At 29.0% G+C, this 16124-nt stretch overlaps 2 protein-coding genes across 2 annotated transcripts in view; both read left to right on the top strand.

The window, feature by feature from the left end:
• Positions 1 to 218: 218 nt before the first annotated feature.
• Sac1 (phosphatidylinositol-3-phosphatase SAC1) lies at positions 219 to 2820 on the top strand. The gene is made up of 8 exons (XM_018539248.1): positions 219 to 256; positions 391 to 482; positions 550 to 890; positions 970 to 1081; positions 1167 to 1510; positions 1721 to 2098; positions 2311 to 2478; positions 2542 to 2820. The coding sequence occupies exons 1-8, from the start codon at positions 219 to 221 to the stop codon at positions 2818 to 2820; spliced, it is 1752 nt and encodes a 583-aa protein (XP_018394750.1).
• Positions 2821 to 8559: 5739 nt separating this feature from the next.
• Positions 8560 to 16124, top strand: part of LOC108773460 (UDP-glucuronosyltransferase 2A3) — a 16935-nt gene continuing 9370 nt past the window's right edge. Inside the window, exon 1 of the mRNA XM_018539275.1 lies at positions 8560 to 9673. Coding sequence (XP_018394777.1) covers positions 8560 to 9673 — 1114 coding nt within the window. The remainder of the gene's footprint in view (positions 9674 to 16124) is intronic.

Genomic DNA, 16124 nt, shown 5'->3' with positions numbered 1-16124 from the left:
CATTTTACGCATCGAAAAAGCATTTTTTCTTAATATTTTTAATTTTTAAGATTTAGGGAGCTATTCTGTATAGTTACCATGAGTATGTATGGATTGTGTTTCTTCAAAAGATAGTAATTTATTTTTTCCAAGAGCGTTATTTTGTTGTTATCTTTTCGCTTGGTCATCTTTCTGCTCAGAATATCTACTTGTTTCTGATCTATTTATCATTTGACAATATGATGCCAAATATGGATGTCTTTGACAGTTTATATTTGTGAGTAGATTATTATAGAATATACTTATATAGAATGTACTTTATATTTAGCACAAAATACTTATGTAGAAAAGTTATGTGCACTGTCAATTCTGTATGTTGCTTACTTTAATTATCAATTTTATTCTGCCAAGATATGCCACTCCAGAGAAGTTTTTTGTGGAACCAGTTGGAACCAAGGTTCTGTTAGTAGTTGATAGAGTGAGTCAGCAGATCTATACCCAAGGTAATTAACAGACAGTTTTATGTGTTTAAATTAAATTAAAATTGATCATCTTTGTTTCTTTTTGCAGTCGGTAGTGCTAGTCAGATTCCAACAACTGCCAGCCGTAGGAAAATATGGGGTTTGGTAGGAACTATACATCTCTTGGCGTGTCGTTACCTTATTGTTATTACGGATGCTCAGATGTGTGGGACTATAGCTGGACATAACATTTTTAAAATATCTTCAACAGATGTGATACCCTATACTAGGTCCTTTTTACATTTGACTGAAAAACAGGTCCAAAATAATTCTACATACTTGGAGATGGTAAAATCTGTCTTAAACACACCATACTTTTACTTCAGTTATACCTATGACCTCAGTCATACTATGCAGAGGCTGCACAACACAACACCTGAATTCTTGCAAGTAAATATGTTACATGTTTAGATTGCTGTTTTATGCAGTGTCACAAACAGTTTTATGGTAAGAACATGTTATTATTTAGATGCCACTTCATGACAGAGCAGATCCCAGATTTGTATGGAATGCCTATCTTCTACAGGATTTAAGTGCAAGACCAGAACAATACAAATTTTGTTTACCTATTATTCATGGCTGTATCCTTCAAAAGTATCATATCATTTAAACTTTTAAGTATTTGTATTTTTCTGTAATGAGCTCCCTTAACAATTGGTTATACAGTTGTTTCACTGAATACAGTGGTTGTAAATGGTGTTGCATTCAATTGGGGTATTGTCTCTAGACGTGGTATACATCGTGCTGGAACAAGATTATTTTCACGTGGTATAGATGCCACTGGGAATGTATCAAATTATGTAGAGACAGAGCAGCTGATCGAGGTGAATGGCAATTGTAGTTCTTTTGTGCAAACACGTGGATCTATTCCTCTGTTTTGGTATCAAGCACCAAACTTGAAGTACAAGCCAAAGCCACAGATCAGTCCACATGAGGATCATCAAAGCGCTTGTGCTCGTCACTTTGATGTCCAAATCTTTCATTATGGAAAGCAAATTTTAGTAAATTTAGTACGTTTTCTTTTTTATGATATTTAAATTTAAATATATTATAAATAATTTATTATATTTAAATACTATAAAATTAAAATAATTGTAAGAAAAGCTTTTTTGTGAATTATGTTTGTTCTATCTGCACACAAACACACACACACAAAGAATGTTTTATTTTATAGAAAAATTTTGTTATTATATTTGTAAACATACTAGTATTTTAAACAGATTGATCAGCGTGGACCAGAAGCATTGCTAGAAAATGCATATCGTAATTTAGTGCAAAGAATTAACAATCAAAATATTCGGTATGAGGCTTTTGATTTTCATGCGGAATGCAGAAGACTGAGATGGGACAAATTGAACACTTTAATGGACCGATTAGCACATGATCAAGAACAGATGGGATATTTCTTATTAATGAGGGACGGAGTATTGCTTTCTGCTCAGGATGGTGTTTTCCGTACAAATTGTATTGATTGTTTAGATCGAACAAACGTTGTACAAAGCATGCTGGCGAAGCGAGTTCTTAATGAAGTATTGAACAGGCTAGAGATACTTAGAAAAGTAGAAGATCATCCTGCATTTGAAAATCTTTTCAAACAGGTATTTTATTTTTTCAGATAATTCTCAAATTTCTACCAAATTTTTAATATTAAATAAAATATAAAAAGTAGTCTTATAAAGTAGTGATATGTAGATAATAAATAAATAATTATAATATTAAATAATAATACAAATGAGATATAGTCTGATATTGATTTTTTAATAATAAAAATAATTTTGTTGAATAAAAAATTGTTTACTAATATTTGTAGATTTGGGCAGATAACGCAGATGTAATAAGTATTCAATATTCGGGTACAGGGGCGTTGAAAACTGACTTTACGCGAACTGGAAAACGCACTAAATTGGGTGCAATGAAAGATGGTTTAAATTCTCTGACGAGATATTACAAGAATAATTTTGCCGATGGATATAGACAGGTAGATAATTTTTGAAAACCTTTTTTTTATGATGTTTTGAATAATCTTTTATATATTGTACAGGATTCGTTGGAGCTCTTTCTAGGTCGTTACATTGTCCAGGATGGTGAATGTACTTCCATTCAATGTCCCTTGGAATCTGAACGAAATTGGCGTTATGCTACATTCCCACTTGTTCTTTTAGTTGCATCTTCGATGTTGGTCGCTCATGTAATCTTACCATCGCGATACACAACGGAAATATTACTCTATATGCTATTCTGGGGCGCTATGGTAGCCGGTACCTTCGCTACCATTATTCATCACGGCAAGCAATATGTCGATAAGCCAAAATTACTTTAGAATTAATGATTTTATAAAATTTTAAATTATATATATTGTACAATATGAATAATGGCGATATGTAACTGTAGAATTATTAGTTTTGCACAATTAATCGTTACAAACAGTTATCAATTAATATTTTGGTTTTGGTATCACGACACAAAAATAGATCTCATCGTGCGACAATTGATTTATAACATTTATTTTTATAAAGTTAATTTATGTTGATTTTCAAGAGTTCACACTTTACAGTTACACAAGCAGTTGTATCTGTCAAATGAGCTTTTATTGTAGTATAAGATTTATTATGTGGGGACACGGTATTCGTTATAACTTATAAATTATTATTACAGTGAAATTTGCACTTTTCGTATAGTAGAACATAGTTGCAGTCTATTCTTGCGAACGTTTCTTAAGATTTGCTTGACATTTTGTAACAAGCTCTTCTGACATATTATAAAAGATCAAGTCTCTGGCAGGATAAGCAGTAAGGCAGCAGAAAGGAGATTTTCAAGGAAGAGATTGGACACAAAGTTTGGTCTGCTATATTTTTCAGAACCTGTCTACGATAGAATGAATCTGTGCATCTTATTCTATCTTATGGGTTTTTTTTTTACAATAAGTCATTACCTAAGCTTTTAAGTCTTAAAAGTCGTAAAAAATTGACTGATCACAGTTGAATGTGAAAAGGATAATTACCTATGATTGCTCAATTTCTTACTGCTTAAGGTTCAAGATTAAATAATGACTTATTGTAAAAAGTCTATTATCCATTTATATCATTCTAATCATTTTTTTAAATATGGCAGATTAATAAAAAATTGTCTAAACTATGTACAATCTCTTGCTTAAGGATTTCTGAGGCGACTGTAAACCGAACTAAATAATCGTGTTTCATATTCACCGTCCATAGATAACCTGAGATAAGCGTATGAACGGTTTTCAATCTAGAATTGAGACAATTCTTGAAATTCTTTTAGATCTTTTGTTGCATTTTTTTGTAAAATTTTCTAGAATTAGAAAAAACTTAAAATAATTATTTTCCTCGTAACGGTTGTTTTTTTAGAAATATATTCTACATATACAAAACTTTTATAATTATTTATAATGAACATTATTTTGATTAATTACCTGAAATTAAATTTTTCTTATAATTACATTAAAAAATGAGATAAATTAAAAATCGATTTAAATGTAATCTAAAAACAATTTAAAATTAAATAAGATTATTTTCCAAAATAATAATAATGTTTGTATCTTAATGGTTTACTGATTCGCAAAGTGCTTCTAGTAGGATTAACGTTATAAAAATGTAAATTAAGAATATATGTAGGGAATGTTCGGATTTTCATAAGTATGGAAATTTGAGCCAAAGTATACATACCATTTTTAGGATTTACATACAATGTATATGTGTATTATATTTTATTGTACATCTGTATAACATGGTTATAAATTACGACTATCTACATAAATGTAAACAAGAAATATGTCAGGTTGAGAGAATATTTTTTAATATTTCAAAAAACTTATCTCATTGTTAAAAAAAGAAAAAGTCGAGTAGACGGAGTTTGCTTATTAAACTATATGTTCATAATTTATTCTTTTTGTGGATGTTTGTGGTTATTTGGATAGTACAAATAGTTGAGTCATATAATCAGACTATATTGAGATATGTATATATTATATATATGTATATACTTCACTTTTCTATTTATCTAGTATGGGGATTTAATCATGGATTTAATGCTACTGTGCTTACTACTACTATCTCAATTTGTGACATCAGAAAATAATACATGTAAAAATAAAGAGTTAAATAATATTTGCTCTAGATGGGAATTATGAAACTGTTTTGGAATGTATTCCGATTGGAATTATTTCGTTTTTCTTACAAAATACAATAGAAATCATGAGATTGAAGTTTGGAGCGATCGTGGAGCAAAAATTCAATGCAAGCCCACATTGAACAAACAGATAATTGACGATCACTCCAATCATCAGAGTCCATTCCAAATAATTTCATAATACATATTCAGAAGCAAAAAAATCTAATAAAAATTCTTGCAAAATATATTAATATGGTAGTACGTTTTAATAAAACAATCAATTAAACCGATTTGTAAAATATATCATAATTCTTCTTTTGTTTTGTTAAATAAATAATTAACATTAATAAATAATAAGCTATATGCATCTATAGGCTACACTCCAAAATGTACTCCGAGGAAAATTTTATAATGTTTTCGGCTCGACCTGGTTGCACTAACCCTGGTTGAATGATATTTCGTGCTTTCCTATTGGTAGAGCGTATAACATCAACCAATAGCAAAACGTTTTCCAACCCAAGTTGGTGCAAACCTGGTCGGGCCAAAAACGCTAACTCTAGAGATCCTCTAATAAAGCCCTGTATCCACGATGCTAGAAATTGGTTCGAGAATCTCGAACAGAGAAAGGATTAACAAATCACATTTGAACAATTTGGACACTTGACCAATACGAATTGGTTAATTCATTTTTTTACCCGAGATCTCTGACCGATTTTCAGCATTGTGAACACAGGGCTTAAGAGTTGCGACATGAGAAAATTGCATTTTGATTGGTCCGGCATGTTTTAACAATTTCTACCTATATTTGAATACCTATATTCATGTTATTCTTAAATTTCAACAATATAATTATAATTCAAAGATATTAATAAACAGATTTTTACGTATTACATCTCGTAGAGAAAAGAATTTTTTGTTACGGGCATTCAATGTTTCACATCATTTAATTCTTCAACATCTTTCGCTTTTTTGCCCGACGTTCGGAATTTTGAGGAAATACTTTTATTAGATAGTTTTTGGCAACTGAATTATATTGAAAATTAGGCTGCACATACTATTTTTATAATAACGGAAATCTGCCGTTAGCGTAGGTTTAAATCATTAGATTACAAATACGTTTTAAAGTTAGATAGAGAGATACAATATATTTCTCTCTCTGTTATCGATTTTGTTAAAACTACTACCTTGTATACAAAAATTGGCTCGTATTGGTTTATGTCGCTACTCTTATTATAGGGTCTCTAATTAGAAGATCTCTAATATAGTAGCCACATAGTTCTCAAACCGAAAATTGATTTATTGGCGATAGTAAACGGGCGATTTCAATGATAACAAGAAAAAGACCGGTATATGGCCTCTCTCAGGTTTCTCTCTGGTCGATTAAGTTTAGAGCTATGGCAGAGAACGAGACGTAACGATACGTACAACTGTCGTAGTCGTGATATAGGATAAGAAACAATAATATAATAATAATATGATATGATAATTAATAAGTAGACATATACACAAAATAAAATAAAAATAGATTTATTTATAAAGGTAATGATTTATTTGTTTCTTCACCTCCTGGAATAGTTATGATCTAATACACAATTATTATTCTAGAACCTATGTTAACCAATATTTTTCGAAGTATGTATATGTAATTGCTAACAGAAGATTTTCTTAACATATATTTTTAAAATCATTGTTCCTATAATCTTTTTTTTAGTGACTGTTTCGTATGTTCATGATTTTAGCTAAAAGTGCGTTATATGTACAGAGAGATCGAGGTGACATAGAATCGTAGAATTTAACTGTGGGTAGTGTCGCCAAGGTCAAGTCGAGATCTTGAATTTTTTAAATGAAATCCTATTTTTCATTATATTCTGATAGCTTTTCTCGAAATCAATCTTGCCTTTACTGGTTGGATCAGTCACGTACCGACCTTGCCAAAGGTAATCTCGACTTGACCTCAAACTTATAAGATTAGCAGAGATCTTTTTATGTTCTATAACTTTTTTATCTGAAACAATTTTTTATAAAACTTATATTTTTTGAGATATTTCGAGGTCTGACCTTATTCGAACTGCGATAAAACAACACACTTCCGAGATATTCATTTGTAAAAAATGATTCTTTTGGTGCCCTCTCTGAAAGTTTGTCAATGGAATTTTCCAATACTCTATATATATATATATATATACTATATATATATACACACATGTATTTATTTAATTACTTATTACATTAATTACATATCCATAATTATAATAAATGAAAATGATTACTAATCGCAAATTTCAGTTATTATATATGGTATCTCAAACCAAGCATTTATTTGTTTCATTAAATAGTCTTTAAAGTTTATATTTTTATTTTAAAGTTTTACTTTGAAGTTTTACTTTTATCATATAAAAATGAATGTCCTCTGTATAATTCAATGAGAAGCTCATTATCTCTTTTTCTTCAATATTAATATTTGCACAATTGTCAGTATAGTCGTCTGTGTTGCTTTCGTCAGGTGATTTAGTATTAATATTACAATAATATTTTAAATAATTAGACATTTTTCAATCACTCGTTAGTACTACTTCAAAAGTATTTTCTGTCTAAAACAAAAATTAAAAATAATAATATTAATTACAAAGAAGCACATAAGTTGTACTATAATAATCTCGTCCATAGTCTATGAATGTCTTATTGTTAGAATAAGTTCTAGCTATTAATGATTCTGTGTCACGCTCTTTGTGTACATACATACGCACTTTAGCCAAAATCATGAATGTACGAAACAGTTACTAAATAAAGATTATATAGAAACAATGATTAAAAAAATATATGTTAAGATTATTAAGAACATATTTTGTTAGCGCAACGTAATACCCAAAAAAATGTTAACTTAAAATAATATAATTACGTACTATTATGACTATTTCAGGAAGTGGAAACAAATAAATCATTACCTTTATAAATAAATTTATTTTTATTTTATTTTGTATATATGACTGTGACAGCTACGCTTTTCTCTGCCTTAACTTACGTCACTACTGCGACAGTTACGTCCCGTTCTCTGTCATAGTCCAACGAGACGTAACGTTTCGGAAAAATTCTATCCCATGGGAAGCCAGGCTACTTAAAATTGGAACGGAACGATGCTGATTAATTCCGGAGATTAAATTCCCGGCCGAGGTAATGCTTTTTATAACAAATTATTCATAGTTTTTAGGTTTTATCAACATATGATAATTAATATTCTTGTTAAAAAAATATGATAATTAATATTCTTGTTAAAAGAATATAATAATTAATATTCTTGTTAAAAGAAGCTTATTAGCGCATCATTAAATTATTAAATTACTTGTACAATTTAATAAGTAATATTACTACTCTGATTCTGTTCACGAATGCATTTATATACGGAAAAGCATTTTGGCGCGATATGCAGAATCAGAATGTATATATAAATTCACAGAAATATATTTAACTTAAACATTAATATTCTCTCCGATCGAATATAGGATTCTTCTTCTTTGAAATTTAATTTATTCATGTCGGTCTAATAGCTATTTCATATTTATCGTGATTTTCTTTAATGGTGAAATAGCATTTATTATAGTGGTAGTTCACTAATAAATACTTTAATCTGTCCATTATATAGTTGCAGTAAGAGAATAATATTATCTCGTAGAGGAGCAAACTGAAAGATACGCACGTGAATATCCCTACCGCTATGTTTCATTAATAACATATATATGTAGACGATCGTTGAATATAATCACTCGAACAGTTGGCTGCATACTGTAGGAATAGATGGACGGGCTGATTGACTGATTATTAGTTCGTCCGTTGTCGACGGGAGCTTACGGAAAATATCGATTGTTGTTTGGTGAAATTATCGACTTATATTTATATACTTTGAATAGATTTATTTTAATATATTTGCGACATGCGGAAGCCACATCCATCTATAGTTTTCTTTTTAATTGTGGTGTTTTCTACTTGTTGTTTGGCTGTCAATCAGACTTTTGTGAATACGACGAAAACAAAACTTAAAATACTTGGTGTCTTCGGTCATTTTGGCAAGAGTCATTTCGACGTGTTCAAGCCGCTTCTGGAGGAACTAGCTCGAAGAGGTCACGAGCTCACTGTGGTCTCGTATTTTCCTAGAAGTGACAATGCCAAGGCGAAAGAACCGCTGCCCAATTATAAAGACATCAGTCTGGTGATTTCCAATGACGGCATCTTCGTAAATATTATAGACCTTCATCAGATCAATCACGGATGGTCTCGTGTCATGCAGGATATCTATATGTTAAGGACCATGGCAGATTACGCGTGCAATACCGGTCTGCGAAGTTCGAATGTTAAAAAGTTCCTTCAATCCGACGAAAAATTTGATCTAATTCTCACAGAGAATTTTAACACCGATTGTTTTTTGGGTTTTATTCATCACTTTAAAGTGCCATATATTGCTTTATCATCGCATCAAATTATGCCGTGGACCAACAATGATATGGCCAATGTTGATAATCCCAGTTACATCCCGAATATACTAATTGGCTTAACTAAACCATTAAATTTCTTCAGTCGAATAAAAAATGCATTATTTCTGTTATTGACTAAAGCGATCTATGAATATTACTTCCGAGTTGTTGATCAAGTTGTCGCTAACGAAGTCTTTGGTCCGGATCTTCCCGAGTTAAAAGAAATTGCCCTACAATCGCAAGCGTTGTTAGTAAATACCCACAGTAGTATTCATGGTAGCAGGCCTCAGTTGCCAAATGTAATAGAAATCGGTGGACTTCACATTTCGACCAAAATCAATCCGCTACCAAAGGATGTAGCTGAGTTCCTTGACAGCGCCCATGAGGGAGTGCTGTATTTCAATTTAGGCTCCATGATCAAGATGTCATCAATGCCACAGAAGAAGCTGGATGCTATATTAAAAGTGATGGGCTCGATACCGCGGAAAGTGATTTGGAAGTGGGAGGTTGATGAATTACCGTACAAGCTGGACAACGTAATGACCAGAAAATGGTTGCCTCAATTCGACATAATGAGTAAGTGAAAGGATGTTCTTTTTTTTTTATAGAACAGGATGTGCTCAAGGTCGAGTCATTGTATCAGACTTCGAATTAGTTTAAAAGTATAAAAAGAACTATTATAAACTATTAATTAATACAGCAAGAAAAATTAAATTATTCTTTTTTGAAGGTTTTAACAATTTTATACAAAAATATTTTTTATTTCCTTCAGATCTTGTGTATATTGTGATGTATATTAAATTTGAAGACGTTATCCGTTGAAATGATTTAATTCTGTTGATATTCTCTGAGATCTGATGTAAATAAATAATAATGTATATTCAAACAATAATTGAATAAAGGCCGAATGACGGTCAAGCAAGATTTAGGTTGCTACAGTAATGTGTGAATTTTATTTACCACGTATGTAGTCTTCTTTAATCGCGCGCCGAAATATTTTCAGTCTTTTACAAACGCAACTCTAAATAACTACCGTAATAATATCACTAGTTAAATTGACACGCAATCTAACAATATTTGATGCTTATAGCATCTTATTGGATCTTAATAATATGTTGAAAGACATATATTAAATTTTAATGATTTGTTATTAATTAATGTAAATTAAATTAATAATAAATCAAATTCTGTGAAAAATAAGATTGCGAAGAATATCACAAATTGGCACAATAATGTATATGTTGGGGAAATAATAGAAATTTTGAATAAAAGAGTTGTTTAATATAGATTACTTATTAAAGTGCGCACGTATTAAATTAAAAAAAAATTTTAACATAGTTTTAATAAAATCAGGTCTGAAGGGGTTAAGAAGAAACAATAAAAAATACTTTTATGTGAAATTTTATATTAAAGATAATACTACAAATTTACATTGCGTATACCAATGAATGTATAATACGTGATTTATTTATTCAAATTTAAGTGGCAAGTATTATGATAAACAAGAATTGGAAATAATGTAGAATATATAAAATGAAAGTTACAAAATGACATTATGATAAATAGTCGTTCTTAGGATATTTCAAAATAAAATGTGTGTTCATTATTTGTGAGTATTTATTATCTATATTGAATAATTCATTTGATAATTTCTAGATCGTACTGGTTAATAAAGTAGTGTGACGCATAGATTACACGTTGCATATTTCACACGTGGCATTGAAACATCAAATGTAATAAGACCGAGATTGATTTACAATTAAGATTTAAAGCTGACTAAATATTTATGAAATTAGAATTAAACAACAACAAAGTTAGTTTATCGTTATCGTTTTGTACACAGTTCATTTAAGAATTTTCAATCTCTATTTTAATAGAGTTCTGTAATGAATATGAAATCATATAAAAAAACTGATGTTTATATTATGTACTCTTAATATTATTATTAATTTTGTGATGTAATGTACAAAGATAAATGCATGATTTTCAAAATAATTGTGGAGAAACCAGATTTACTATAATGACATTCATGCACGTGAATACGTACACAGATGTTAGTCATCATTAATTACTACTAATGATTGTATAATATCACATCAATAATTTTCTCGAGTTACATAATAAATATTTCAAAAACGTGAAAAATAATTACTTTTGTTTATCAAAGTATTAATATTATTCTACAGTTGACACCAACTAAAAGTAACATCGACTTTTAGCTTCATTTGCTTCTGGTTATATAGTTGGTGAAGTATAAGACTCAAACCATTTTTAAGGCCATTGCACGGAAAAATATTTATTGACTTCACCGTCCGATGTTAACCTAATTGGAAATGTGTGAGGATCGAGACGAGAGAAAAGCATTTCTTCACTTTGAAATAATTATCATATCATTTATGTTCGATCTGGAAGTAACTTTTCAAGACTTTGACAGAAAATCTCACAGAAAGATATGTCTCGACGTTGCCAAGCCATAATCAACAACGGAGGGGACAAACGTATATACATTGAAGCGTATATAATTTAAGATTATATAAGTATTCGTTTTTCAAAAATCTTTTCTAGGAAAAACAACTAATATGCGCTCTTGTGCCAATAACTGTAACATTAAAGGGGAATACACCTCAGAGGTCTAAAAATTATACCTAATTTAAAATTATACTCTCTTTTTTACAACAAATCAATTAACTTAATCAAAACTTGTTTTTATGGATTTGTTTTTAAGAGCACTCGTCAAAAAAAAAGATTGATGCTGCTGACATAATGTTGCTATTTTGCACGATAAAAATTCACAAAAGAATTTTCTGTAATCTTGACAATTAATAATTTTATATAATAAAACCCTTTATAAAAACAATTTTTGATTAAATTAATTGGTTCACTACAAGAAATGGCTAAAGTTATGTATTTTTTTAAGTCTCAAAGGTATTTACCTTTAATGTTGCTTTCAATTTGTGTCGACTACTCTGAGAAACATGCAATGGTTTGATTATATTAACAACAAGTATATAATTAACGCTCGCTTCCTCCAACGTAGATTAAGTTTAATCTCAGTTTAACTTACTGTTCATCTTTTTTTAATTTTTAGATTTATGCACGCATTAGTCTATCTTTACAGCATAGAAAACAAACGTTTTTCTGTGCATGATAAGAGGATAATCATTATTAGTCGAAATTAATTTCATATTTTAAGAATATAAGATTTCTCACACTTTTTACTTTTTAGAGCAAACAAAATAAAAAATTATTTATTTCTATAGTTTTGTAATTTAAGAAGTGAAACTTTTAAAACAAAGCCAACAAATGTTCACAGAAAACTTTTCTTTGTTTTGAGGCCCTAAATTCATATTTTAAGTTTGATATCTTAATTCAAGATATATGCATAGTTTCATTTTAATTGCCTATTTCGAATATATTACAAAAAGCACATTAAAAAATGTTTTAGAAGAAAGTTGTACGATTTGTGTATGCATGTCAAGAGCTACAAACTACAAAATGTATATAACTTTATTGTCACCGGAAGAAAACTCGTTACTTTATTGTTCACTGTAGAAAAATCATGTTTTTAATTCTTCATCGCAGCTAAGAAGATATTGCAAAAAAATGCATTTTATAAGAGATGAGTAATATTATTCGTGATTTCTAATCAAAATTTCAAGATAACGTCAACTTTTATTACAAAAAATATCAAATATTATAAAAAAAATTATTATATCTCGATTATCTTGAAAACTTAACGTGCTAGAATTTTTTGGATTGCAGTATCGTTTTTAGTCTTTAAAAATTTATAAGAAACACCTAGTCCAGTTTAAAGTAATTTTTTGTTGCAAATTAATTTTATTGTCTCTTAAATGAGATGTTATTTCTTTTAATTTTTGTGAGTGTACTTGAAGTAGCAACGTATTACAGCAGTATATATTTAGTAATTATGAATACTTGGACAAATTAGATTATTGCAACAACTTTTATTACTTTACATATTTCTTATTTAATATAAAAAATATATTTTTTTATTTTGCTCATTGACGACTACATAGAAATAAAAAGTAATCAAGTAAGAAGTTTTTTGCCGGTTTGTCTACCAGAAAAAATCTGATTGCATAAACTGATAGATTCAACCAATTTTGTTTAAAAAATGATCAAATCAAAATTTTAGAAATTACCAAATGAGCATTGTTCCTGCTCATTGTTAAATTTATCACATAAAATTTTTTTAGTAATAATATCTATCTATTTATTTATGTACGGCATAACTTTTTAGTAAAATAAACGTTTACGAGTAAATATAATTAAAGGTTTTATAGAGAAAGATTCATCTAAAAATATTAATTAATTCCTTATAGTTAAGCCTATTAGATAGATCTAATAAAATATCGGGCTCAATTATGAAACTAGAAATTTTGGTTTCAATCAAATCATCAAAGTGCATTCTATCGTCATTCATACGTCTTGTTGTTACAGTCAGCACATTATCTTCAATGTCGCAATCGTAATTTACGTAATGTTTAATTAGCAATTATAGATACGCGAGACGACACGCATGTTTTTACATCATCTCTTGCGGCAATCGCATGATAAATTCACGCAGCATTGATTGCGATCGCGGGATAACTTTGTTTCGCGATAATCATTTCCACGAATAGTGATCACACTTTTACAGCGCAGACTAGTGTACGCACGCGCTGTGGATTTCCAATGGTAATGCCTTGCTAAAAATTTTATCGGGTTGTATTTGACCATAGGACAACGTACAGATACACATGTCATCGCTGAGATTCATACACTCTTTTCTATAACCTTTAAATAATAAATCGAAATGGTAATATTTTAATTTTTTAATTAAACGGAATCCAAATATTAACGTTTTTATACCTATTAAAGTAATAGTAACTTAAGAGCAGTACGTATATTTGTATTTTCATTAAAAAAAAAAAATATTACATGTGTAATCTTCTAACTCAATCTAAATGACATGTATTCTCTATTCTAAAAAAATACATAAAAATAAGAGTATTTAATTGAAATAAAATATATAATTTTAAGATAGGGGGGGCTCTGGAAATTTAAACAATAAATAAATTTTAATAACCGGGTAATTAGAGCATAAGTACTGCGCGACAATTAGAGTGCAATTATAATAATATATTTCAATTTTTTTTAGGCGTTTCGATTTTCTTCAAACCATTTTTAGTAATTATTAAATGTAAAAAAATCTTATTAATGGATGTCAAAAATATTTAGTGTCCGCTAATACCCGTGAAAAAAAAAATATATAGACTTAATATAATTAAATATAAATTTTATTAAAATTTAATATAATACTTATTAACAATTCCAATAAATGTGGTTTTATTAAAACCATATTTATACAAATAGATTTAATTTGGACCATATAATGATCCATATTAAGTTATTAAATCAATTTATTAAGACCTTATTAAAACTTATTAAAACTTGTTAAGACACCATATTAAAACATATTAATTCAACTTATTTAAAACTTATTAAGATTTAATTAAATATATATAAATTGGACATTAATAAGATTTAATAAGGACTTATTAAACTTAAATAAGTTTATAATATAAACTATATTAAAAATATATATTTATTTATAAGGTTATATAAAGACTTTATAAATTCTTTATATGAATTTTGATGAATCTTTATAAAGAACTTATAAGACTTTTATTTAGAATATATAAATTTTTTTTTCGCGGGTAGTTGGATAAATTTCATAGTCCGCAACTGTTAAAAAATTCTCTGTTTTAAACACAGAATGAACTATTCATCACTTTTAGGTAAAGAATTACTGTTTGTTTTTTCGCCGTTTAACAGCGGAAATCAGTATATGCAAATCGTTAATTTTAAACTGACAGCCACGTTGGTTAACACAAGAATATTTTTTTACGTCGTTATCAGTTTAAAATTGACAGTTTGCGCACATATTGACTTTTACCTGAATACTAAAATTTATAATTAATGTTAATTTAAAATTCTTTTGATTTATTTTTATACTTCACTCTGTATGACATATGTCACAAAAAAAATTCTTGAAATTTTATCTGTTTGGATGGAAGCAGCTACTTGGTTAAACTGTTAGTGTATGTGCTCGAAGATTATATTCAATACATTTCTAACCTGGAATTGCGAGGTGAGACCTTAGTATTTAGTCACTTAGTTATTAAGATAGATAGGCTGCATGAGTTGTGATTTAAACGCAAATTGTGATAGTATATGGCTGTGTATAGAGTATGCTTCAGAGAAGCGCGCGAAGTAAACATAGAAGGTATGGAAGAATGTGTGCAATAGGTATTTATGTAAACCAAGTCCCTTCTTGGCTGAAGTGAATAAATTTCTATTCTATTCTATTCTACATTTCTAACCTAAATTTTATTTTATTAATTCAAAGTATGCAAACTTTTATTAAATTAATTAAATTTTATTAACCTTATAATATATATATGAACACAAATTATTGTATATTTATTTACGAATTGTAAGAAACCAATTTCTTAAGGTATCTTTACATAGGAACGTCAAACGTCGAGTATTAAGTATTATGGGCTTGCTATTTGTCTATTTTGATCTATTTTTAGCAAATAATAAGTTCACAACGCTTTACGCTCGACACTTGACGCTCTTCTAATGCAATGGCACCTTTATGATTACGACACAATATACATATGTGACATGTTGAAGCATGCGCAGAGAGAACAAATGTATATAATGTTTCACATAGAGGAAGGGAGGGCAAAACGGAACATATTCATATCTATTTAAATATTCGAGCGTACCAAGGTCGAGGCCTTGAGTCGCGTTTACGAAATTACAATATCTTTAGAGGTATATCCTGATAAATAATACATTATTTCATAGAATAATTTTGAGATAACTACCAGACAAATAAATGGTAATATAGTAAAAGGCAACTCACAAAATAAACACAATAATGAGAAAATCAAGATTACGCCAAATAAAGTATTATTTGTTTTTTTTTTAGTATACATTTCCTTTTAAGGACATT

This window comes from Cyphomyrmex costatus, unplaced genomic scaffold, assembly GCF_001594065.2.
Source record: "Cyphomyrmex costatus isolate MS0001 unplaced genomic scaffold, Ccosl1.0 scaffold21, whole genome shotgun sequence".
NCBI lineage: Eukaryota > Metazoa > Arthropoda > Insecta > Hymenoptera > Formicidae > Cyphomyrmex > Cyphomyrmex costatus.
Note: the sequence above shows the minus strand (reverse complement) of the source record. Positions and strands in the feature narration are given on the sequence as shown.

Excerpts from the sequence above, each read along its gene's own strand:
- Sac1 (XM_018539248.1), top strand. The coding sequence starts at position 219 with ATGATGCCAAATATGGATGTCTTTGACAGTTTATATTT. Across the intron at positions 891-969 it reads CAACACCTGAATTCTTGCAA|ATGCCACTTCATGACAGAGC; the intron begins GTAAATATGTTA and ends GTTATTATTTAG. Across the intron at positions 2,099-2,310 it reads TTGAAAATCTTTTCAAACAG|ATTTGGGCAGATAACGCAGA; the intron begins GTATTTTATTTT and ends TAATATTTGTAG.